The 26,199-nt window shown below is 38.5% G+C and overlaps 1 protein-coding gene across 6 annotated transcripts; it reads right to left on the bottom strand.

The window, feature by feature from the left end:
* Positions 1–5,565: 5,565 nt before the first annotated feature.
* On the bottom strand, positions 5,566–10,742 carry LOC121967174 (serine/threonine-protein kinase AFC2-like). 6 transcript variants are annotated; one of them, XM_042517230.1, is made up of 13 exons: positions 10,522–10,742; positions 10,331–10,372; positions 8,984–9,176; positions 8,297–8,323; positions 8,009–8,162; positions 7,851–7,899; positions 7,654–7,768; positions 7,303–7,394; positions 7,060–7,195; positions 6,904–6,968; positions 6,717–6,814; positions 6,498–6,600; positions 5,566–6,051 (listed from the first exon to the last, which is right to left on the bottom strand). In XM_042517230.1, the coding sequence occupies exons 1-13, from the start codon at positions 10,618–10,620 to the stop codon at positions 5,905–5,907; spliced, it is 1,320 nt and encodes a 439-aa protein (XP_042373164.1). In that variant the 5' UTR covers positions 10,621–10,742; the 3' UTR covers positions 5,566–5,904. The 6 variants fall into 6 exon arrangements, with proteins under 6 accessions (XP_042373164.1, XP_042373165.1, XP_042373166.1 ...); XM_042517231.1 differs by having other exon boundaries at positions 8,984–9,170; XM_042517232.1 differs by lacking the exon at positions 10,331–10,372.
* Between the last annotated feature and the right edge of the window lie 15,457 nt (positions 10,743–26,199).

Raw genomic sequence — 26,199 nt, 5'->3', positions numbered from 1 at the left:
GCCTTGGTGTAGGAGTCGACACAGGCTCCGAACCAAGTAAAAAATCTACTTGTGTCATTTTTTGTTCATTCTTTTTCCGCTGTGCACTTACTCTACGTGAATCTTTTTTCGATATTCACCCCCCCTTCTATCAGATGTTTATGATCCAACAACTGACACTCTAGTGACATCTAATGGTAGTGAGAAACCCGTTTGAATGATGATCCATATCTCAACTTGGGTCTTTAAATAGTACTCTATTTGGTTCTTCTAGTAGCTGAAGTCTTCACTGGAGAAGAGAGGTGGTCGTGCAGTGTTGCAGCCTTCTTGATAGGACATAAAGAAAACCTTATAGGCAACAAAAAAAATATTCTAAGACTTGGTCTTGGGTTTAGTAGTGCAAGAAAAAGAAAAATAGTAATAAGAAAATAGCTCAATTGGTGTTGTACCACTTTCTAGCATTGAAAAAAAAATCTGAACAAAAATAAACTATCAGAAGGGGTGATTACACTGATTCTGATTAATTAAAAAAACAAAAATATTGCTCTTATGGTAGTTGCACCAATTTAGAGTGCCCTCGCTCTAATATCAATTGTAGGATTGAGAAACAACACTAGAGGGGGGGGGGGGGGGATAGTGCTGTTGGTTTTTTTACTTTTTTGTTAAAACTCGAGAGATACGCAGCTGAAATTAAAGACAGAAAATAAAGCAAAGCTAATAGTTTTCTTTTTATTTGGTTCAAAACCTGTGATGACTCCTACTCCAAGAGTTGTAATCGGTGATCGCTTTATTGAGCAATTCACTATCAATTTGATAAGTACAAAAAATTTTGATTACAATAAATATACTACTTAATTGAAATTACAAGTGTACTGACAATTAGATGATCCAGAGTAAGGCATAGTTGTCGGAGCAGCATTGCAACATCGTATCATTGGAAATCGGAGTAACCCAACGAACTTTTGAGCGTTTAGTTGCTTATTGAAGTTTTTTACATTTGCTGGTCGAACCCTCCTTATAAAGGAGGATCTAGGCACCTCTATGCCATTGAGGCACCTTAATTGAAGCTTATCTGATCTACACTCATCGATCATTATCCACATCCAAGCAACTCAATCCCTTTGAGGCTCTTGGATTGCTGCCATGGAGAACGTTGAATAGAGCTCCTCCTAGTCACCTCTATTCTATCCCAGGCGCCTAAATCCCTTTGAGGTGCCTGAACTTGACTTGCATCAACCAACCAGAAGCTGACACCTCACCATGCTCTACGCACCGAGATGATAGAGGTGCATGAACAACTTTCAAGTTCTTGTATCTTGAGGCGACTGGATCTGCCCAGGCACCTGAAACTTGAGGCGCCTGGATCTGTACAGGTGCCTATATCTTGAGGCACCTGGATTCGTCCAAGCACATGTATTAGCTGATTCAATCTTAGTTAACTCTACAAAACTAAGTTAGCAAAAATAAATATATAATATGAAATAAGAATATTTTGACAGTCTCGGACTTTTCGGTCCTGACTTTTAGGTTTCCCGTAAAATCCTAGATCTAACTGATGCCTATTGTTCCCTCACCGGGGAACTCAGCCTTACCTACTCCTCTCAGGGGAGATTACCTTTGCCAAATACCTGTTTGGACTTTTGGTCAGTTCTAATCTTGACCTCCAAGACTTCCTTTAGACGTCTAATCCTAGACTCGCCTAAACTTCCACCTAGTATACGTGACCCCTAGGACTTCCGCTCGATATCCTCGATCCGCTAAGTCTTATGTCCAGTCCACCCGACTATGACTTCATGCCGAATCCTCTCGACCAGGACTTCATGCCCAATCCTCTTGACCAGGACTTTGTGCCTAGTCCTCTCAACCAAGACTTCATGCCTAATCCCTTGATCGTGACTTCTTGTCTAGCCTCAACTAGGACTTTCCTACACACTTAGTTAACCTTGTTAGATCATAACACAACTTCACTTTGAACCCTTTTTCATTATCAAAATTATATTCTATTAGTTGGTACATCAGTACCAACAATAAGGATAAAGAAACAATGGAAAGTTGAGAATCTTCATTGTATTGGATGCTCTAAGTTGAGCATTAGAGATAATGGAAGATTGGAAATCTTCATTATGATATGCTCAAGGTTGAGCATAGGTTACAATGAAAGGTATGGAACTTTCATTGAGGTCCTTTGACAAAATAGACTCTTAAGGTGAAGAGTTTTTGGTATATATCAAAGGGGTAGAAAATGTAGTGTTTAAGTTAGAAACACATTCATGCCTTGGCATAGATTGAAGAAGAATGTTAAGTTAATAGATTAGTCTAACTTCAAAAATCAAAAGGGGGAAGATTGTTAGAAGATTGTTGGTATAATTGTCCTCATGTCAAGGTTATGTCGACTAGTTTGACTAAGCTAAAGTGGATTCGAGCTTAAGTATCAATATTTGGACAATATGTGAGTAAAAATCAAATAGGTCAAGGTTGACCAGATATTTGCCAATATGTGAGAGAAAAGTCAAGCAAATCATGGAGGACCGGATACTTGATTGGGAAGTCCTAATTGGAGGTTAGGCAAGACAAAACCTAACTTAGGGGTTAGGCAAGTGGGTCAAGGAGGACCGCACATTAGAAAAGAAAAGTGGGTTTGGGAGGACTGCACATTGGCAAGAGGAAAGTCCTAACTGTGGTTAGGCAAGAGGAAATCCAAGTGGATCAAGGAGGACCATACTTAGTGATCGGAAGTCTAATGGAAAGTTGACACGAGATGGAAAATTCAAGTGGTTTAAAGGTTGACCGGACACTTGGTGAGGAAGTTATAAAGGTCATGATTGATCGGATGTTGACAAAGACACCCTAGACTTGGATTAAGCAAGTTAGGGTTGGACAATCGATTAACCCTAAGCTAATCAATTAGGTAATCGATTAGGAGGTTCTTGCAAAAACACAAAAAGGGCCTAAATCGATTTGTCAATCGATTGAGCCAAGCCTAATCGATTAGACCAATCAATTAAGGCCAAGAGTTTCGCAAAGAGGAATTCGCAAAAATAAAGCTGAATTGATTGACCCAATCGATTCCGCTACTGAATTGATTGGGTCAATCGATTAGGTAGTATTTTATTGCGAGGAGGAAGAATCATTGAGATAATCGATTAAGAAGTCTTAATCGATTGGACTAATCGATTAAAATATTTTTGTAAGAGAACAGAGGGTTGTGAAATCGATTGGGTAATCAATTAAAACCCTCTAAATCAATTGGGACGACTCACCAATCAATTAAGGTTCAAAAAAGAGTCATTCTATAGGTGCGCTAACGGTCGAATGGTGTGACAATCGATTAAGGAAAAACTAAATTATCAAAAAAGTCATATTTTGCGACGTTGACCGTGCTATGCATCGCTAAAAGCCAGAATTCTTGAAATATATTTGAGCTTGTACGAAATCTCTCCACCTCCGGATTGTTTCCGATAATGAGTGTTTTGCATAGTAAAATGTGTGTACTATGTCAATCCTTGGATTAGTTACCTAAAGAAGTTGGATACCAATCAAATCCAAGTGTTAGTGATTATTTCGAGTTTTCTACTGTAACAAATCATCAATGAAACGATTAGAGCTAATCACTTCCTTTAGCTCCTGAAATGTCTTAACAGTTCTTGGTAAGTAAAGTCCTGGTCAACCTTTAGCAAATAGAGGTTCAAATACTTTTTAACAGGTGAGGTCTCGAAGGATATATCTCAGCAAGCAGAAGTCTAAGTGATTCTCAGTAGATGAAGTCCTAGAGGAGGAAATCTACCATTCGGTGGATTTTAAAGGTAATTTACATGTTTGTAGAGGTCTTAGACGGATGACTCAAGTGACCTAAATCAAGTAGGACTCTGAGATAGAGCTCTAAGAGTTGAAAGCTTGTTGAGGAGGAAAGGATAGAGTATCAACAACATAAATACATGTGAAATCAAGAAAGAAATCTTTTTGGATGTTTTGGATAGCATATACTTAGTGTATATTTGACTAAAGAACATGTGTTTTAGAAGAAAGCCAATAAAATAACTTAAAGCTGAGAACTCGGACTCAACTAAATAGCTGGGCCAATCAACTCCAATTAAACTCTTTCTATTCTTTCCAAATTTACTAATAAAGTTGTGAGTCGATAGGATCTTCTTTTCGTAAATAAAGAATTCTTTGTATTCCACAATCTATTAGATTTTAACTATAAGAAAAGAGAGAATAATATGTTAAATAATATTTTTTTTTATAATATAGATATTCGATAGACGACCCAGTGTCAACCGACCACTAGATAAATCTAAAAGTAGAAATGATTCTTCGCCTAATTAAATAACATTTCTTATTCATTCACTTTTTCCTTTAGCCGAGTTAAATAACATTTCTTATTCATTCACTTTTTCCTCATCAATCTATGCATCATCGACTCTTACGCAAGTATTTATACCAAGATTTCTGGTGCTACAATACTGCAAAAGGGTATCTAATTGTCACTCAGATATTTACAATTTAATTTTCAGATATGATATATTTATAAAAAAAAAATTCTAAATGGGACATGTAACTATAAGATGTTGGACTTCTAGGTCATCCGTCACAAGTAACACCACGAGCACTTCTTAATTTACCCTAGTAATCAATGAAAATTCTTATGAAACTGAACCGATTGTCCCACTTCGATCGAGATATATATATATATATATATATATAAAAGAGCATCTACATCAGATACCCTATTCAAATATTTTATCTTAAATTTTGAATAAGATAGCTAAAAATTCTTTGCATCAGCTACCCTATCGATTCCCTAAATTATGTATTTATGAATAGTACTTCTCTAAATTTAGGGAATGGATTTCATTCCCTAAACATTATAGAGGAGAGAGAAGAAATAGGGAAGCTGATATATGATGTATTAAAAAGTGGATATCCAAATTTAATAAAGTAACTTTTTTACTCTAAATTATACATTTTGGATAGGAAAATTGATATATATGCTCTAATATCGACACACACCAAGTTCTCGAAAAGAAAAAAACCTTTATTAATTGCAATTTTTATCTAAAGGATGTAACATGAAAGGTATACTAGTTAGTTCTCGTCTATTGTAAATTTGTAATGGATTTATATTGTTATTCTTACAATTTTTTATTTTTTTTTAACCTTTTGCTATCCATGATTAAATCTAAATTAAAATTAATATATATATTTTTTAATTATCTTCACAGGTAATATAGTCCAACTTCGAAGTAATATCAAATTGAATTTACACTTCATAAATTAGGTTCTATTGTAACGTGTGTTTTTAAGCATTTTTATGATTTTGGTAAATATTAATTAGTTGAATATCAATATATATGACCCAATATGAATTTGGATATGGGAAATGCATGAAGAAAAAAAAAAGAAAGGTCCAGAATTTGTTCAATGCCAAAAACATTTACGAGTTAGATTTATTACTAATACTAAAAATCAAAAGCCCGCAGAACATTTGCAAAATACTAATATGCTGCCTTATGCTATGATGATGCGGACCAATACATGATTTAGCACCAAGATGATTGACAATATTTAAAGCTTACGTTGAACAACTTCGTTCAAGTACACATTCAGTGAAACTTTTCATGTAACCAAGATATGATTCAACCTCGATCATTATTACATGATACCAAAATGGGCCTTGAATAGACTTCTCAGGTAACCCTTCACCAGTTCACATTCAGTGCACAACTTTTGTTGGGACAAACCGCATCCAATCCATAAATTTTACTTTGTTCAAGTAAACATTACAATAGTTGGGTAAAAAAAAAAGATCAAGAAAACACCCAACTACTTCTACAACATCTACATATCACAGGTTAGTTTCTTGAGTGCTGATGACAACTCTAGACCAGGTCGCAATCCAATGTGATTAGAAAACACTGTAATTATCTAATACCGATGCTGATTCTTCGTGAAAAAAGAATGCCTAAGAGCTTCATGGGCAGTCAATCGTTCTGAAGGCTCGTACCTGAGGAGACCTTGTAAAAGATCAATAACATCGCCAGCAGAGTGATCGACATGCTGCATAACAATATTCTGCAAAATAATGTATGCCTATTATAAGATAGCCAAAGCACAACTATTAATCAACCAGAGTTACTATCTTGCTATGCGACTAGCCTAGTAGTTGATTGAATACCATATAACATGAAAGCTAAAGGTCACACAAGCTATCTTTGGGTACATTTTAATGATATATATTTACCTTTCATAAAAAAAATATATAGAGCTCACACAAGCTGTCAAGGAACAATTTATATATTTACATTCTTAATCTCACCTTCTTACGTCAGTGAATTATATATACTTCACTGGCTCAAACCCAATACAAATACATAACTTGATCAGAAAAAAAATTGACACAAGTTTTGAAGCTTGATCCATCTACTCCAATATCATATATAAGTGAATTCACTAGCTTACCCTTTATCTTAAAAGGGACTGATTTATATATATTTATAATAAAACTTTTGCACGTTTACCTGCAGACGAAGTAGTTTTTGAACAGCTTTAATACTCTCCCTGGATGTAGCACCTGCTGGCCAGTTCAGCCGACCTTTTCTAATGTATTTCTCAGCGTGCCTACTGGAATTGATACCACAGAACAAGAAAACAGTGTAAAAAATAATGCAACTGAAGCACCACAGATCTCGTGGCATGTTCTATTGGTATATTTTGTGAAGCAATCAAATGTTACTTACTCAGCTCTCTTCAGCATATGCTGGGGAAAGGGACCCAACACTCTCTCCATCATGGCCATGTGTTCTAAATTTTCATGGGTCTGGAACAAGGCCTCCCCCTGTAATGAAGCATCGGCAATAGACAATGTCAGCTTAGAGAACAACCAAGAATGACACCATATATAATAAAACATAAACAATAACATACCGAGCAAAGTTCTACGATGATACAACCAATGCTCCATATATCACATGGATAACTCCATCCAAGCCCTGGCAACAAAATAAAAAGTTAAAATATTTAAAACTTCACTCCAACAACCAATTCTGTAGTCAAAGTTGGCCTACAAAATCAGATGCCTACCCAAGATAACCTCTGGTGCTCGATAATGCCTGGTCGAGACTATATAAGTATGGTCCTTGCGGTCATAGGTTGCGCTACCAAAATCAATTAACTTGATGGCACTAGATTTTGGAAGCCTCTTGGAGCATGAACCATCCTTTTAAAATGCAAAGTAAATTATAAGAAGAATTATAATAAATTCCAGAACCATAAAATAACATGAGCTATGTCTTCACACAGCAAAAATGAGAAACAATCGAATACCTTATATTCAGAGACCTTGATATACTCAGGGGACACAAAAAGAATGTTCTCAGGTTTTAAGTCTGTATGAATGAGATGCAAATCATGCATAACTGCAACAAAAGAAAAGGCAGTCCATCATGAACAAGAAGCAATACATGCCCAGAAAACCACTATTATTTAAGGTACGCTATAAGAGGGGGGAAGTAGCAATAGCAGGCAAGACAGTAGTCTAAAAGAATGAATTAAATAAAATTAAAGGACACTACTTAAGATTCAAGAGAATTAGGAAAAGCAACCACAATATTTGGAAGGAAATCATCTACAAGAATTAATCTAATGGCAAAAAAGTTGGAAGAGTTTTCTACACACATGCAACAGATTCCAACAGTTGTCTGCCAATCTCGCGAACAAGGTCAATGGGAAATGAGCGATAACCATTTTTCCGTAGAAAATCGTATAAGCTTGGTCCAAGCTTCTCAAATACCTGTTAAAATAATTAAGATTTGTGGACAATTGAACTACCTAAAGTAGCTTGTAAATTGGTGAAACTGTTGCAAAACACTTACTATACAGACATGGTTACGATAGTCAAACCAGTTCCGTAATTGCACACAACTGCAAAATAGACCCATTTACACATGTAACCTTAATTCTACCAAAACATAAATTAAAGGTAGGGTAAAAAGCTATTCAGAATGGCAGTAAAATAAAAATAAAAACTCACCGATTGTCATTCTTGTCATGTTTACCAAGATGATGTAGTACATCAACCTCGATCATAGCAGCCTCCCGATATTTCTTGATGGATCGAACAATTTTAATAGCTACCATCTCCTTCTTTTCTCGATCCCAACATTCCAAAACCTGACCGAAAGTACCTAAAAAATATCAAACAAAAAAGAGCATAAATAACCTTTCAAGGTTTTATATAATGGACATTAGTCATTATTTATTATATGAAAGATTATCAAAATACTCAAAGATTGAAATTATCTTAGGTGATGAAACTAACCTTCACCAATCTTACTGTAGATCTTGTCTGAAAAAGCATAAAGAAAACAAAAGAATTAGTCAGAAACAATGCTTTTTTTCCTTCAATGAATGACATTCAGGAATGAATTTCCAATTTCTTGGTTTTTAAAAGATTGAACAATCTAAATAATTTAAAAAATCATGGGATTTGTTTCACTGAAACAATAAGATTTTTACATTTTTCTTGGTTTTAAAAGAAAACTATTCTGAAATAACAAATTAAATGATGGTACAAAATAGAGTATCAAAATCGTCAAAAGACAAAATTCTATTCATCCTGGTTGGAGGTGCATGCAATAGTTCGCTATAGAGAAATCTAACCTTCAGACAATTAATGTTACTCAAGGTCAAATATGTCTAACCCTACCTCTTACAGGAAGATATAAGAGAATAAATGACACATAAAAAAACAATGTTCTATCTTGTCAGGCCAAAGGTAGCAAACATAAAATAACCTCAAAGTATCATAACTCAAAATGTTTGGAAATGTATAATTTTGGTGAAGAAAAATATCTGAACAAATGAAACTAAATAAGGTGATAAGATTCAAGTCACAATGTTACCGATATTAACATGCATGCATCAACTTTATTTAAAATCATAAATCCTGCTACACACAGACCACTCCCAGCCATAAAAGTTCAGAAATTGGTAAACAAGTAATTACAGCGAGAAGTCAAATTTTCTCCGACAGCAAACATATAATGCCCATCTTTATCATCCTCTCTCCAAGGGGGGGAAGCATTTCGAGCCACTCCCTTCGAAAACAGAGAAGAACAAGTATGGTGTGAAGATGCCGTCGATGAAATTAAGCTGTTCACATCGCCAACTTCTTGCCCACATAATATTCCTATCTGATCCTACACACAACCATCCATTCATTCTTTGCACTTAATAAACACAATCATGATGCCACTTATTCCGTTAAAATCTCCTTTCAGAAAAATTAGTTCAGCAATATATTTTAAATGGGTAAAATGAAGATGAGAAAACAGTTTACAAGATTATTATAGCTTAAGTAACTAACAGACAAGTTACAGCTCACAACATATTCAATCGATATGACTGAAAAAAAGAAAATGCATCTAGAACAATAACGAAAGCGTTAATTGTTCAATATAGCCCAAACATAGAAGTTTAGTAGTCCAAACTAAGACTTAAAAAAGCAAAATAAAAAGAAAATATGGACCTAGCTTAGGCATTAAGTTTTAATCATATCCTATCATTTGAATCTGATTATGTTCGTCTTCTTTCTATGCCAACTAACCTGTCACATCCTTATTGTATCAGAGTTATGAAATCCAAATTGTACTTCTAGCTTAACAAAAATTAGGATTATTTAAGGCAACTTATCAACCTAATCTAAACCAATACAAGTAGCCAATTTAGATTCGATTTGGGTGATTATTTGATAATATGGAAGGTTGACCAGCAACATGGACAAAAAGTTAACCAAGATGCACACCAAACTAGATTTGAGCCTATCAACTTCAGCACAACTCATCATATTTATAGTTGAACCAGATCAATACTAGTGTCATAATTTAAACCAAATCTAGCAATTTACCCATAATGAAATATTCATAGAGCTACAACTGCACAGCAGCAAGACACATACAATCTATTATATTCTGTGAGAGATAAAATTTATCACTTTCAAGCTCATAATGCAACATTAAACAACCAAACATATTCTGCAGCATTTTTGTGTAGATATCAAAATCAATATTCGTATTGCAAGATAACTAATGTGAGTGAAACTACCATGTGGTGCACATATTTGGAAAAAAACAAAGAATCAAATATTCATAAGAAAAATCATAAAACAGAGGTTTATAGATTATTTGATAATATCAAACAAAACATATAACTCGATCAATTGAGACCAAGTGGATCACAATATATAGAACCAAACAAAAAGTAAAAAAAAAACATTTTGCACATGGGGGACAATCTTCCCCCCTAAGATCCAAGCACTAACAGAAAAAAAAAATTAAGAACAAAAGTAGCATACGGTTCTGAGGGGACGCTGATAGATCCTCACCAAATCCGATAGCTGCCGAACAGACAGGTTCAATAACGACAAAAAAAAATCATATAATCAAACTTACCCAGGATCCTGTAAAACTTAAGGGATCTGAAAGACTATAAGAAGAAACAAAGGACCGGATTTCCGCCTGATAATTATTTCAAGAAAAAGATTACCTTTGAATGCTGCGAGATGTCCAAATTATGTCTCGGCCGCTTCCAGGGGCGTCGATCCACGTGGTTGTGGGGAAATTCCCCTATGCGCTCCATTTCCATGGCAGATTCAACCAAAGCAACAGAAGCAAAGAGGAGGATCCAAACCCCTAATCTCCAAACAAAGGGGAAAGTTCTTTGCCCCAATTTCTAAATGGCGATGGACGGCTCGTCCCGACGACCTTTTATAGACGAGGAGGCTGGCTTATAGCTCCAAGTTATCGGCTTTAGTTGGGCTTCTTTAGATAGGCCCAAATTATGTACGAATGAATATAATTCAGAATTAAATTATATACCACGATTTATTAAATACCTAAATTACAGTAGATATTTTACAGATCAAGTTTTTATTTTACATATATATATAAACTGTGCTTTCAATTTATTCAATAATTTTTTTTAATTATTACATTATGCACTATTTTTAAAAAATTATCCCTCTCCACCTATATAAACCAAACTAAAAAAAAATAGATCGTAAAAATATAATTAACTCGTGACCCCTAGCTAATATTTAAAATCTACTGATTGTGAAAATATAATTAACTTGTGACGTATTATGAAATTAATTTTCTCTAGTTGAAAGATAATCTTAGAATGTTAGGTGTGAATGAATGACGAGTTGTTCATATAAATTTGGTAAAAAAATTTTATGAAGTTAAATCTCTAAGATTAATCAATTTATAGTGTTGAATACCGGAATGACTTAAAAAAAAAATTGTTTCATCTCCAACTTTTGTCACTTTTTGCTAGGTAACCATGAAATCTTACTTGAATAAGTCAATGATAATATTGTTCTACATGGCATCTTAGGAGAAATAAGAAATAGAAAGTTGGAAGAGAAGAGTTGAATTTTCATAAGCAAAGAAGGGATCGAGGTGTGTAGGGTCAGGTTAGCACATCACTCTATTCTAAGCAAAATTCCCAAATAACTTTGATATGCGAGGTGAGACAACATAATGTCTTTTAGCCTCAAAGGTTCTAGTTATTATAGAAGAATATCAAAGGTGGTGTAAAATTTTTCAATGCAACACAAGAGGAAGGGGATGTGGGCAAGATGTTTTAAATTTTCAATAAAAACATCAACAGGAAGCGAGAATGACAAGAGTAATGTAATCAATGTTTGGTCCTTTATTACTGATGCAAACTAAATGCAGGTAGAATGATGGTATATCATCATTTTCGGTTAAGTCGAGGTTAGAGTTAGACTCTATCTCTTTAAGACGAATTTACCTCGCACATGATGCTCACGGAATACGGCAATCGTCTCCCAAGATACAATGACTTTTATTTTGCGATAGCAATACTGCAAATCTCAAGACCTCCGAACCGAGGAAGTTTCTTGAACTCTCCAATGCAAGAATGCAATGCTTGCTTTCCTTGGAAGGAAGTAAGTGAGTGAATGAGTATGTGAGAGACTTTATTTATACATATGAAAGAGTATAAGAACCTCTTGGTTCAATTAGATCTCATCCATACATTTCAAAATGGGTGATGTAGATCACATCTTTTCCTAAGAGGCATACTACCTCTTCATCAGATACACCCTTTAATCATCCAAAAGGCATTTAAACCTTTTTGATTATTTTTTCATTTATAATTTCTAACAATCCTCCACATAAATGAAAAATAATGCATGCATGTTGTCACCTAAGGAGAGTTCAATCGATAAGTCAATGCATCGGAGAGGTAGCTTGTGGCTTTGAACCTTCCGTAGTGGAATGTTATCGAGCATACTATGTTATGCAGTGAATGTGATGTCTTGAACTGCTCAGTTGTTTGTGTATACTAAGACAATAGCCCCCACACAAAGATTTATCTCATTTACTTTGGGTTCTCATGGTTGGTTCCGTTTTGGCCATGGATACTATCTTAGATTCATGAGTGTTTCATTGAAACGGTCAGTTTTCACACTCACATAGGTGACACTTCTATCAAGAGTATACTACCATACTCTACCTTATAAAGGCATAGAAATCATTAAAAGCATAAGCTTAACCTCACTACATGTGGTAGGATAGTACAAGTTCATCCTAGGATTGGGATAGAGATAATTATAATATATCTCGTGTGTTGTAACACAACTTCTGTAATTTCGTTGTCTTATTGAACCAAGATCTTGGGATCTCCAGTCAATAAGGTTGGATTACCGCTACAGTCATTTTTAGTTGTAGATTTTTAATCTCATTCCTCTCGATGAGCAGTATACTTAATCTCGACTTAGCCCCTTCATAAGAGGATCTGTCAAATTATCTTTGGACTTGACATAGTTGATTGCAATCACTTCATTCGAGATTAACTACCTAATGGTATTGTGTCTATGACGTATATGTCGAGACTTACCATTATACATATTACTCTGTGGCCTTCCAATCATCGATTGACTATCACAATGTATAAGTATGGTGGGCACAGGTTTCGTCCAGCTCGGAATATCTTCCAAGAAATTCCGGAGTCATTCAGCTGCTTTGTCTAATGTTATAAATTTGGATTCCATAGTTGACCGAGCTATGCATGTCTGCTTTATGGATTTCCAAGATACCGCTCCTCCACCGATTGTGAATACATACCCACTAGTGGATTTGGAATCTTTTGTATCTGATATCCAATTAGCATCACAATATCCCTTTAAGACGGCGGGATACTTTCCGTAATGTAATCCATAGTTCATAGTATATTTCAAATATCTAAGAACTCGCATTAATGCTTTCCAATAGGTGTCGTTTGGATTACTCGTAAAATGACTCAGCTTGTTGACCGTACATGCAATATCCGGACGTGTGCAGTTTGTGAGATACATCAAACTACCTATTATCCGAGAATATTCCAATTGTAATATGGGCTCACCATGGTTTTTCGCTAAGTGTTGACTTAGATCCATAGGTGTTTTCACTGTAGAGAGATCGTTCGCATTGAACCTTTTCAATGCTGATTCTACATAATGGGATTGTGTCAAAACTATCCCATCGGGTGTCCTGAGAATTTTAATTTCCAATATAACATCTGCTAGACCCATGTCTTTCATATTGAAATTCTTGGTCAACATTTTCTTTATACTCATTATTATCTCATGATTACTGTCCATTATAAGCATGTCGTCTACGTATAGACAGATCATTATATGACATTCAGGTGTGTTTTTGACATAAATGTATTTGTCACATTCATTTATTTTGAATTTGTTTGACAGCATTATTTTTTCAAATTTTTCGTGACATTGTTTATGCGCTTGTTTAAGTTCGTACAATGACTTAACAAGTCGACACACCTTTTCCTCTTTTCTTGGAGCTACGAACCCCTCGGGTTGCTCCATATAGATTTCTTCTTCCGAATCACCATTTAAGAACGTAGTCTTAACATCCATTTGGTGTATTTTAAGGTCATACAGTGTTGCGATAGCTATCAGCACTCGTATGGTTGTAATCCTTGTCACCAGTGAGTAGGTATCAAAGTAGTCAAGACCTTCCTTTTGCTTGTACCCTTTGGCTACAAGTCTGGTCTTATACTTGTCAATTGATCCATCAGCTTTATACTTGTGTTTTAGTATCCACTTACTGTTGGTGCAACCTTAGGTCAAGGTTGACCTGGTTGACCTGACTCGAGTTGACCTGACTCGAGTTGTGTTTTGATGTTTGACGATGTTTGACGATGTTTGACGAGAAGAGAGTTGTATTCTTGATGTTTGACAAGAATAGGTGTTTGGGAGATTGTAGGTGCAACCTTAGGTCAAGGTTGACCTGGTTGACCTGATTCGGGAAAAGTCCAAGCAGGGAGCTTGGCACGCGAAAAGTCCAAGTATGGAGACTTGGCACTGGAAAAGTCCAAGTACGGAGACTTGGCACGGGGAAAAGTCCAAGCAGGTAGCTTGGCACGCGAAAAGTCCAAGTACGGAGACTTGGCACAGGGAAAAGTCCAAGCAGGTAGCTTGGCACGCGGAAAGTCCAAGTATGGAGACTTGGCACGGGGAAAGTCCAAACAGGGAGTTTGGCACAGGGAAAAGTCCTGGTGAGTGAAGTCAGGCAGTGGGAAAAGTCTCGGTGAGTGAAGCCAGGCAATGGGAAAGTCCTGGTGAGTGAAGCCAGGCAGTTGGAAAGTTCTGGTGAGTGAAGCCAGGTGAAAGTTCTGGTGAGTGAAGCCAGGTGAAAACCCTAGTGAGTGAAGCTAGGTGAAAGTCCTGGTGAGTGAAGCCGGGCAAGGGAAAATCCAGATGGATCAAGGGTGATCGGACATCTGGTGTTGAGAAGGTCAAGTAGGTCAAGGGAGTGACCGGATACTTGACACGAAGAGAAAAGTCCAAGTGGGTCAAAGGGATTGACCGGACACTTGGTGGAGAGTCTTAGCAGGTCAAGGGAGTGACCGGATGCTAAGCATGATGTACCAACAGGTCAAGGTTGACCGGATGTTGGTGTGGGAAACTTGGGACTTGGTTTGGGCAAAAACCAAGCTCTGGATCGGTCTGCAGACCGATCCAGTGATACGTTTGTGTATCTGATCGATCTGGTGACCGATCAGATAACAAACAGAAGGTAAAGCGCATCGGTTCTGTGAGCTTACTGATCGGTCTGGGGACCGATCAGCATGAAGCCTGATCGGTCTCCACGACCGATCCAGCTGTGTCCTGATCGGTCCACAGACCGATCAGGAAACGAACAGAAAGTTGGGTTCTACAAAAGGAAACAAAAATTTCTATGGTCTGATCCTGATTGTTCAAAAAGACAGTCCAGATAGATCTAGTAAAATCATCAGTGATCACGATCGGTCCACGTTCGACCGTTGAGTCACAACGGGTCGCTCCGTCTTCTCCGCTGGCTTCTGTCTTCGCTGTGCAGGTTCGCAGGTTATAAAAGGAGATCAAGGCTTTGGTGCTAACTCTCCTTTTTCCTTCTTCCTGTCCCTAAGTGCTGCTGTGCTTGAGCTTTGTTGAGCTTCTCCAAAGCTTCGCGTGAGCTTCCGGCTGGATCATCTGCTGTTGTAGGCGCTTGGAGCTGTTGCTTCTTCCAGTCGACGAGAAGGCAAGATTGTTTTTACACTTGTATTGTCTTCTGCTTTCTTGTATTTCTTGTACATTCATCTTGCTGTTGCAAGAGTATTGTGGCGAGGTTTCTCCACCCATAAGGAGTTATTTTTAGCCGGTTTTCCGAGGACTCATCCACCGACGGATTGACTGGACTCGTCCACCTTACGGACACGCCGAGGAGTAGGAGCCCTAATCTCCGAACCTTTTTACATCGGTTTGTTTGAGGTTTGTCTTCTTTCCCTTTCGTTTCTGTGTTTATTTTCCGCTGCGCTAACACGTTTTGTAGAAAGAAATGACGATTTGGGGTCGGCTATTCACACCCCCCCTCTAGCCTCCGTACGAAGGATCCTAACAAGTGGTATCAGAGCAAGGTTGCTCTTCGTCGGATTAACACCCGGGGGAGCACAAGCTAGAGAATGGATCGACTCGGAGAAGACATCACGTTTCCACCATTCTACGAGTGCTGCGACTTCGCGTATTGGAAGGTAAGAATGATGTATTTTCTTATGACTAATCTTAAAAATTGGAGTTGTGTTCAATTAGGTTTCAAGTCTTCGATGGACAAGAAGGAGAAACCCTAGAGAAGAAGGAGTGGACCAAGGAGCAAATCCACCAATCAACCATCAATGATGAGGTAACGAAAATCATTGAATTTTCTTTACCTAATGATATATTGTGTAAGATAGGTGGTTACAACAATGCCAAGGAATTGTGGAACAATTTGGCCAAGCTCCATGAAGAAAGCTCCATTTCAAGTCATGAAGAGGAGTCAAGTGAGCTAAGTAGCTCACACCATGGGGATGTGGATTTAGAAGTTGAGGGCCACTCAACATCTAAAGAAGAAGAGGAGGAGATTTCTTCTTCAAGTTCGGAGCAAGAAGAAGAAGTTTCTACCTCCGGAAGGGATGAATGAGAGAGCGTTCATCCATCCTCAAACCTAGGTAACTCAAGCAATTTAATTTCTAGCAAATTACACATAATGTGCTTTGAGTGTAGGGAGTATGGACATTACAAGAGTAAGTGTCCAAGGAGGATTAGGAAGACTCCACCGACACCAAAAGTCAAGGAAGCCGGAGTCCCGATACGCAAAGGTAAGGAGCACGTGGTGTGCTTTCAATGCAAGCGAAGGGGACATTATCGGAGCCAATGTCCAAGGGGGAGGCAACCTCACAAGGACAAGAGATCGAGCACATGTATAGGGGGAGCTAGGGCAAACCCTAAGGTAATCTCTAAGGCACATTCTTGCAATTCTAGTAGGATGCATGCTAGTAGCCTTATTGCTATTGTCAAGAATGATAAGCATGTTAATTCTAGGAACCAATATATGTGCTTAGGTGCCAAAGATGTTAGTCTAGATAAGGATAACACTAGGAAAGCCAACCCTAGGATTAACTCATCTAAGGTTAAGGGAAACCTAGATAGAAATCCCAAATCATCTAGACATATGCCTAGGAATACCTCAAAGAAAAATGAAAAATTAAAAATTGAGGTATTAGAGAAGGAGAATCAAGCCTTGAGGTCAAGACTTGATACTTTGGAAAAGACTCTTAAGAACTTGGAGAAGTCATCTCTAGGGTTTAAGGGTCAAAAACCAATGTCCAAGGACAAGAAAGGTTTGGGTCACAAACCTAAGTCCCAAGTGGTCAAGCCCACTTATCACAATGTTCCATTCGATTATGGAACAAAATATAGGGCTAGGAAGATCATCACCAAGGTCACAAGGGGAGTCACCCCTAGAGTTGATCTTGATGAGTCCCAAATGACCAAGGCTTTAAAGCCTAAGAGGGTCATTAGGAGGATTGCTAGGGAAGTTATCCATAGTGAATATTTAGTGAACCCAATGAGCTCCAATAGGTATTGGGTACCTAGGAGCATCTTCTCTACCCCATAGATGGGTTAGAGAGTGTCAACTCCGATTAGAAGGGTAGTTAACCCAACTTTGAGGAAATTGACACTCAAGGAGCATTTTCAAGGTTTTTGTGAACCTTTGAAAATGAAATGGAACAATCATTAATATTTACTCCTTGGAAGAGTAAAATGTGCCATCATGAAAAATGATGATGTTAATTTCAATTGGCACAATTTGGGAAAATCTAGAGAACTCTTGAGGAAAAATGAAACATGCCAAGATTTGAGGATAAATTTGATCTTTAAGTAGCATGAATGAATCTAGAGTTCAAGAAGTGTCAAAATTAGGATTTTGGCACATTAGGGCAATCAAGGGTTAAAGCTTAAGTATTAGCTAAGGCTAAGGATACTTAAATAGGTAATCTAGGTATGTCTTATTCATGCTAAATCTTGCCATGATTGTTTGCCCTCACATGTCATGACATCATATTTAAGTTTATCTTTTGAAATGTCATGATAATGCTTAGGTTAGTTTTATGTCATGTTTATTTAAGTTTCAAACTTTATGTCATGACATCATGACATTGGCACATGCTTCTATTTATGATATTATTTCATGTCATGTCATCATCTCTTGCATTAATGATCAATTTAAATTGATTTAAGGATAGAAACACAATTTGATATTGAGATCAAATTGATGTTTAGAAAATGCATGAGAATCTAGCCTAAGATAACCTAAACTCATATCTCACATCAAAATTGACTTGGATGTGTTTGATACACCTAGATGTGTGTGAGATATTAGGATCATGAGTTAGGATCAAGGTGCATAGTTCTTGTACATAGATGAGACTAATTTAAGAAGGAGGATCATAGGGAAAGCTTATGTACAAGTCATGTACATTTAGCCCTAAGATTATGGTCCTAAATTAAAGGGTTAAAAATCATTTCAAAATTGATTTGAAAAACCTTGATGAAGCCATTCTAGTAATAGCATTCATCATTGAACATTGTGATACAAAGTTTACTTAACTTTGAACTATTTCAAAGTCTTTTGAACTTTGTATCAAGATTGAAAAATGGAAGTTATTTTCATAGAAAACTATTTTTCCTTGACAGTATATGGTATGAGGAATGTATCCTCAAAATTTCATAATTTTTCGAATTTTCTGGAATTTGTTGTGAGTTTCTGAATTTCGGGAGAAGGAAATCAGAACTCGAGTCTGTCCAAGGCTGGATCGGTCACTGGACCGATCCAGGGAAGGCTGGATCGGTCTAGGGACCGATCCAAAGGGGTCCTGATCGGTCCGGTGACCGATCAGGCGCGCTGAATTTGCTGAATTTCGACTGTGGTCTGAAATTTCAGCTGTGGGAGTTGAGTTTCGGGTTTCTAAAGGTTTGAAACTCTCCAAGACATTGTTGGTGCAATGGTCAAGGGGGAGTTGACCTTTAGGGGGAGTCTTAACTAATTATCAAGGGGGAGTTGACTTTTAGTGGGAGTTTTTACTCCTTAAGACTTTTGAGGATTAGTGATATGGGATTGTCACTAAGTTGAGTGTTGAGTTTAGTATCAAGGGGGAAATTAAGGGTTTCAATGAAAGGTATGAGACTTTCATTAGGAAGAAACTCTTGACCTTGATTCCCTCTTTTTGATGTGTGTCAAAAAGGGGGAGAGATGTCCCAAGGGGGAGAGTGTAGGTTTTAGAAGAATGTTCAAGGAAGAACATTGGAAAACCTAAGTTAGGTTATCGGGTTAACCTAACTTGATTTTGGATTTTGTCAAACATCAAAAAGGGGGAGATTGTTGGTGCAACCTTAGGTCAAGGTTGACCTGGTTGACCTGACTCGAGTTGACCTGACTTGAGTTGTGTTTTGATGTTTGACGATGTTTGACGAGAAGAGAGTTGTATTCTTGATGTTTGACAAGAATAGGTGTTTGGGAGATTGTAGGTGCAACCTTAGGTCAAGGTTAACCTGGTTGACCTGATTCAGGAAAAGTCCAAGCAGGGAGCTTGGCACGCGAAAAGTTCAAGTATGGAGATTTGGCACTGGAAAAGTCCAAGTACGGACACTTGGCACGGGGAAAAGTCCAAGCAGGTAGCTTGGCACGGGGAAAAGTCCAAGCAGGTAGCTTGGCACGCGGAAAGTCCAAGTATGTAAACTTGGCACGGGGAAAGTCCAAACAGGGAGTTTGGCACGGGGAAAAGTCCTGGTGAGTGAAGCCAGGCAGTCGGAGAAGTCCTAGTGAGTGAAGCCAGACATTCGGGAAAGTCCTGGTGAGTGAAGCCAGGCAGTTTGGAAGTCCTAGTGAGTGAAGCCAGGCAGATTGGAAATCCTGGTGAGTGAAGCCAGGTGAAAACCCTAGTGAGTGAAGCTAGGTGAAAGTCCTGGTGAGTGAAGCCGGGCAAGGGAAAATCCAGATGGATCAAGGGTGATCGGACATCTGGTGTTGAGAAGGTCAAGTAGGTCAAGGGAGTGACCGGATACTTGACACGAAGAGAAAAGTCCAAGTGGGTCAAAGGGATTGACCGGACACTTGGTGGAGAGTCTTAGCGGGTCAAGGAGTGACCGGATGCTAAGCATGATGTACCAACAGTCAAGGTTGACCGGATGTTGGTTTGGGAGACTTGGGACTTGGTTTGGGCAAAACCAAGCTCGATCGGCCCGCAGACCGATCGATGATACGTTGTGTATCCGATCATTCGGTGACCGATCGATAATAAAAAGGCAAAGCGCATCGGTTCTGTGAGCTCTGATCGGTCCGGGACCGATCAGGAGCCCGATCGGTCTCCACGACCGATCGGTGTCTTTGATCGGTCCGCATCGATCAGAAACGCAGTTGGGCAACTCGTGAAGATTCGATCGGTCTAGGGACCGATCAGCCTGATCGGTCCCGCATCGATCGAAGGTCTGGACCGATCGGTGGAGCCCGATCGCCCACGTTCGGCAACGGGTCGCTCCGTCTTCTCCGCTGGCTTCTGTCTTCGCTGTGCAGGTTCGCAGGTTATAAAAGGAGATCAAGGCTTTGGTGCTAACTCTCCTTTTTTCCTTCTTCCTGTCCCTAAGTGCTGCTGTGCTTGAGCTTTGTTGAGCTTCTCCAAAGCTTCGCGTGAGCTTCCGGCTGGATCATCTGCTGTTGTAGGCGCTTGGAGCTGTTGCTTCTTCCAGTCGACGAGAAGGCAAGATTGTTTTTACACTTGTATTGTCTTCTGCTTTCTTGTATTTCTTGTACATTCATCTTGCTGTTGCAAGAGTATTGTGGTGAGGTTTCTCCACCCATAAGGAGTTATTTTTAGCCGGTTTTCCGGGGACTCATCCACCGACGGATTGAAGTCGACGAGAAGGCAAGATTGTTTTTACACTTGTATTGTCTTCTGCTTTCTTGTATTTCTTGTACATTCATCTTGCTGTTGCAAGAGTATTGTGGCGAGGTTTCTCCACCCATAAAGAGTTATTTTTAGCCGGTTTTCCGGGGACTCATCCACCGACGGATTGACTGGACTCGTCCACCTTACGGACACGCCGAGGAGTAGGAGCCCTAATCTCCGAACCTCGTTACATCGGTTTGTTTGAGGTTTGTCTTCTTTCCCTTTCGTTTCTGTGTTTATTTTCCGCTGCGCTAACACGTTTTGTAGAAAGAAACGACGATTTGGGGTCGGCTATTCACATCCCCCCTCTAGCCTCCGTACGAAGGATCCTAACACTTACAACCTAATGGTTTGGTACCAGAAGGAAGGTCTACTAATTCCCAAGTATGGTTATTCATGATGGACTCGATTTCACTATTGACAGCTTCTTTCTACATTGGGGCGTCGGGACTAGAGAGAGCTTCACTTAATGTTCTTGGATCCATTTCCGACATAAAAGTCATGAAGTCTGGCCCGAATGATTTCTCAACTCTAGCTCGTTTGCTCCGACGTGACTCTTCGCTTTGATTGTCAATAGTCCTTTTACAACAACTAAGTTCAGAAACGTCATTTTCGTTAGAACTTCCATTGTTATCACTTTGAACGTTTTCCTTCTTATTTGGTAATATATTTTCAAAGAATATTGCATCCCGATATTCTATGGTTGTTCCCACATGAATATTAGGAATGTCTGACTTGTGAACTATGAATTGATATATACTACTGTTATGGCCATATCCGACAAATATCGCATCGAACATTTTAGGTCCGATCTTTACTTGTTTTGGCTTAAGTACTTCGACCTTTGCTAAGCACCCCCATACCTTTAGGTATTTGTACGATGACTCGCGGTCTTTCCATAGTTCGTATGATGTTTTATGATTTTTCTTGTGAGGGATTTTGTTGAGAATGTGATTTGCTGATAGTATAGCTTCCCCCCACAAGTTCTGGGGTAAGCCTGAATTTATCAACAAGACATTCATCTATGATTTGTTTGATGGATAATGCTAAATTCTGAACAAAATTCATCAAATGGTGCATCATATTCTCCTCCTCTATCACTATGAATTATTTTAATTCGTTTATCAAGTTGATTTTCAACTTCTGTTTTATAGGTTCTAAAAGTTTCTAAGGCTTCATCTTTACTTCTTAAAAGAAAGATATAACAGAATCTCGTGCAGTCATCGATAAAAGTAATAAAATACTTTTTACTTCCTCTAGTATGCACGAATTTTAAGCCACATAGATCACTATGTATTAACTCTAGAGGAGTCGTTGACCTTTCCATCGAATGAAAAGGTAGTCTTGTCATTTTTACTTCCACGTACACTTCACATTTGTGTGTTTCATCAACATTGACGTTTGGTAATAAATTTAACTTGACGAGACGTTTCAGAGTATTATTATTGACATGCCCAAGTTGATCATGCCACAAATTAAAACACTCAACAACATAGCTGGAAGTTTTTATTTTATTACCATCAAATTCACGGTGTACAGTCATTACAACTATTTTGAACAGACTCTATTCTAAGTACCCTTTACCTACGAATACACTATTTTTCGTAAGTACAAAGTTGTTTGACTGGAACACTAGTATGAAATCGGCCTTAACAAGTATTGATCCAGAAACTAGGTTTTTCCTGATGTTGAGAACATAGAGCACATCAATGATCGTTAGCTCTTTCCTAGACGTCATTTTCAGAACAACTTTCCTGGGTCCGACAATCGGGGACATCATGGAATTGCCCATATAGAGCTTTCTTCCACTTATCGGAATATACTTGGAGAACATCGTCTTATCATAACAGATATGACGGGTTACTCCAGTATCGATCCACCACTGCTTCGGGTTATTCACCACCGTGTTGTCTTCAAACATGACCATAGTGAGATCCAATTCCATGTCGTCAGAAGTTACGACTTGGTTCGCAGCATCCTTCTGACTCTTGGTTGGTTTCTTCGGGTGTCTGCAATCCTTGGACATGTGTCCTAGCTTTCCGCAGTTGTAGCATGTGCCCTTGAATTTCTTGCCTTGAGCATTCTTTTTAGATTGCTTCGACTTTTTGGCTTTTGGTTCAGCCAGGTTGGACATCTCGTCGACTACCCGCTTCGTTCCTCTGGAGTCAGACATCTTTCGATTATCTTCTTCTATTCGAAGCCTCAAGATTAGGTCTTCAAGTCTCATCTCCTTTTGCTTGTGCTTTAGGTAATTTTTGAAATCCTTCCATGACGGAGGGAGTTTCTCGATTACCGCGACTACTTTGAACGACTCGTTTAGCTTCATGCCTTCGGCATCTAGATCATGCATTATCAGTTGCATGTCTTGGACTTGAGATGTTACGCTCTTGGAATCCAACATTTTGAAATCCAGAAATCGGTCGACGATGAATTTCTTCAACCCGACACTTTTGGTTTTGTATTTCCTTTCAAGTGACTCCTATAGAGATTTTGCCATCTCTATTGAACAATACACGTTATACAACGCGTTGTCCAATGCGTTGAGAACGTAGTTACGGCACAGGAAATTTCCGTGCGACCATGCATCGCATGCAGCCTTACTATCAGAATTACCTTCCGTAGCGGTTGGTGAGTCTTCAGGCAAAAATTGTACGAGGTTGAATGTTGTCAGGTAGAACAGCATCTTCTGCTGTCATCTTTTTAAGTCAGCTCCGTTGAACTTTTCCGGCTTCTCTCCGGTTGGAACAACAGTTGGAACGTTGTTGATTCCAACCATCAGTTTGCACGAAGAAATTTCGTCTTAAAAATATTGGGTCCTTTATTGCTGATGCAAACTGAGTGCAAGCAGAATGATGGTATACCATCGTTTTCGGCTAAGTTGAGGCTAGAGTTAGACTCTATCTCTTTAAGATGAATTTGCCCCACACACGGTGCTCATGGAATACGGCAATCATCTCCCAAAATACAACGACTTTTATCTTGCGATAGTAGCACTACAAATCACAAGACCTCCGAACCGAGGAAGTTTCTTGAACTCTCCAATGCAAGAATGCAATGCTTGCTTTGCTTGGAAAGAAGTGAGTGAGTGAATGAGTATGTAAGGGACTTTATTTATACATATGAAAGGGTAAAAGAATCTCTTGGTTCAATTAGATCTCATCCATCCATTTCAAAATGGATGATGTAGATCGCATCCTTTCCTAAGAGGCATACTACCTCTTCATTAGATGCACCCTTTAATCATCCAAAAAACATTTAAACTTTTTTTATTATTTTTCCATTTATAATTTCTAACAATCAACACCTTGATTACTTACAGTGAAAATGGCATGTTAAAATAGAAACCACTTTTCAAACAATGCGGATAGTAAATCCTTCAATTACAAGTGAAATGGAAGAGAAGGAAAAAGTGAATCGATTATACGGGTCGGAGATCCAAGATCAAGTAAACCGTAAGAATAATGCTTTGCCTCAACAAGAATAAATACCAAACGTAGCGCCGCCAAAAGCAACGATATATTATGTGATGAAAGAGCTTCTCATCAACACTCAATTCTTATCGCCAATTTTCATTGGGCAGGGCAAGAAAATCGAGCAAGGGAAAAGGGTTTCATATACAAGATGTTCTTGGTTCTTGTTCTCCAACCCCGCTCACTTGAACACACCTTATGTTGGTCCCGGTATCTCCTGGAGTGCGCAAACTGATACTGATCGTCGAGGTTAGTGTTCAACACTATCTCTGTAAACGATATTGCTCCGCTACGGTGCTAACGGATCAATTTGTTCCCAAGATACAACGACAAACGTCTCGAAATCGTAGCACTCCGAATTCCGATACCAGCGAACCTTCTCGTAGGCTTCTTGGACTCTTAAATGCACAAGATGAGATGAATGCTCAAGAGAGAGTAGAATAGATGAATTCGATGATTCGATTGATCTTTCCAGAATCTGGAGAGTTCTATTTATACCAAATGAAGAGGTTGAATGCCTTTTTGGGTGAGAGGATGTGTTCTTTGGGCTGGATCGTCCATTCTGAAGAGTTATAACCCTTCACATATCCCACTTTAATCTCATCCATCAGATCTGAAGAGTTGTGACCCCCTCAGATCTCACCTATTGTCATCAGCCATCGGATCTGGATCTACTGATCCATTCGATCTGACGCTTCAGATCAAGTCTCATCCCAAGTGGTCAGATCATGACTCTTCGCGATCCAACGCTCTAGATCGCATCACAAGCGATCCATCACACCTCTTTGATCAACGGTTGTCATCCGTTTGCCCAATCAACAGTCCAGTCATCTCTTCTTGCCCACGTGGATGCCACATAGGCATTGCCATGTCATATACAAGCCTGATACGTCACCCAAGTGCGCACGTGCGCCTACAAAGCGCTCATTGCGCACGTGCGCACGTGGCGAGTGGCGGGCTCACAGGTGCGAGCACCTGCTCGCCCCTGAGAAGAGAGCACTTGGTCTTTTTCTGAGTTAACTCCATTAACACAGCATCATTAATAAGCAAAGAATACACATCGAAAATTTTCGATGTGAGACTATTCTCCCATGCATTTCCTTATATATATCATTAATGAATAATTAATGTTATTTTGGGCCGACTTTAAACAATTAATTTCTCATTCACCTTTAATCGATTTTGAGCAAATTAATAGTCTAACTTTATCTACTCGAAATATAGATTTCAATTTTGAAGTCAATTACGACTTTTATATATTGATGACATTCCGATTTTTCCACAAAACCGTATTGGTCCATTAAGGCCCCAATATCCAACAATCCCCCACATGAATGGAAATTAATGCAATGCGTGTATGCATGCTGACACTTTACAAGAGTCTAATCAATAAGTCACTATATCGGGAGAGGTACCTTGTGGCTTTGAACCTTCCGTAGTGGAATGTTATCGAGTATACTAGGCTGCACTGTGAACGTGATGTCTTGAACTGTTCAGCTGTTGGTGTATACTAAGACAATAACACCCACACAGAGACTTATCTCACCTACTTTATGTTCTCATAGTTGGTTCCGTTTCGGCCATGGACACCATCTTGGATTCATGAGTGTTTCATTGAAGCGGTTTGTCTTCACACTCATATAGGTGACACTTCTATCAGGAGTATCCTATTATACTCCACCTTATAAGGTATAGAAGTCACTAAAAGCATAAGCTTTACCTCACTACATGAGGTAGGACAACACAAATTCATCCTAGGATTGGGATAGAGATAAAATATCTCATGTGCTGTAACACAACTTCTGTAACTTCGTTGTCCCATTGAACCAAGATCTTGGGATCTCCAGTCAACAAGGTTGGGTTACCGCTACAGTCATTTTTTAGTTGTAGATTTTTAATCTCATTCCTCTTGATGAGCAGTATACTTGATCTCGAC

The sequence above is a fragment of the Zingiber officinale genome, chromosome 3B, assembly GCF_018446385.1.
Source record: "Zingiber officinale cultivar Zhangliang chromosome 3B, Zo_v1.1, whole genome shotgun sequence".
Taxonomy (NCBI): domain Eukaryota; kingdom Viridiplantae; phylum Streptophyta; class Magnoliopsida; order Zingiberales; family Zingiberaceae; genus Zingiber; species Zingiber officinale.
The sequence above is the reverse complement of the archived record's forward strand: the minus strand, read 5'-3'. Positions and strand labels throughout refer to the sequence as shown.

Bases quoted from the DNA above. Each gene is read 5' to 3' on its own strand.
- LOC121967174 (XM_042517230.1), bottom strand. From the start codon at position 10,620: ATGGAAATGGAGCGCATAGGGGAATTTCCCCACAACCACGTGGATCGA. The intron at 8,324-8,983 runs GTAATTACTTGT...ATGCTTTTTCAG, and splicing joins AGAAAATTTGACTTCTCGCT to ACAAGATCTACAGTAAGATT. The intron at 6,969-7,059 runs GTAGGCATCTGA...TTTTGTTGCCAG, and splicing joins AGCACCAGAGGTTATCTTGG to GGCTTGGATGGAGTTATCCA.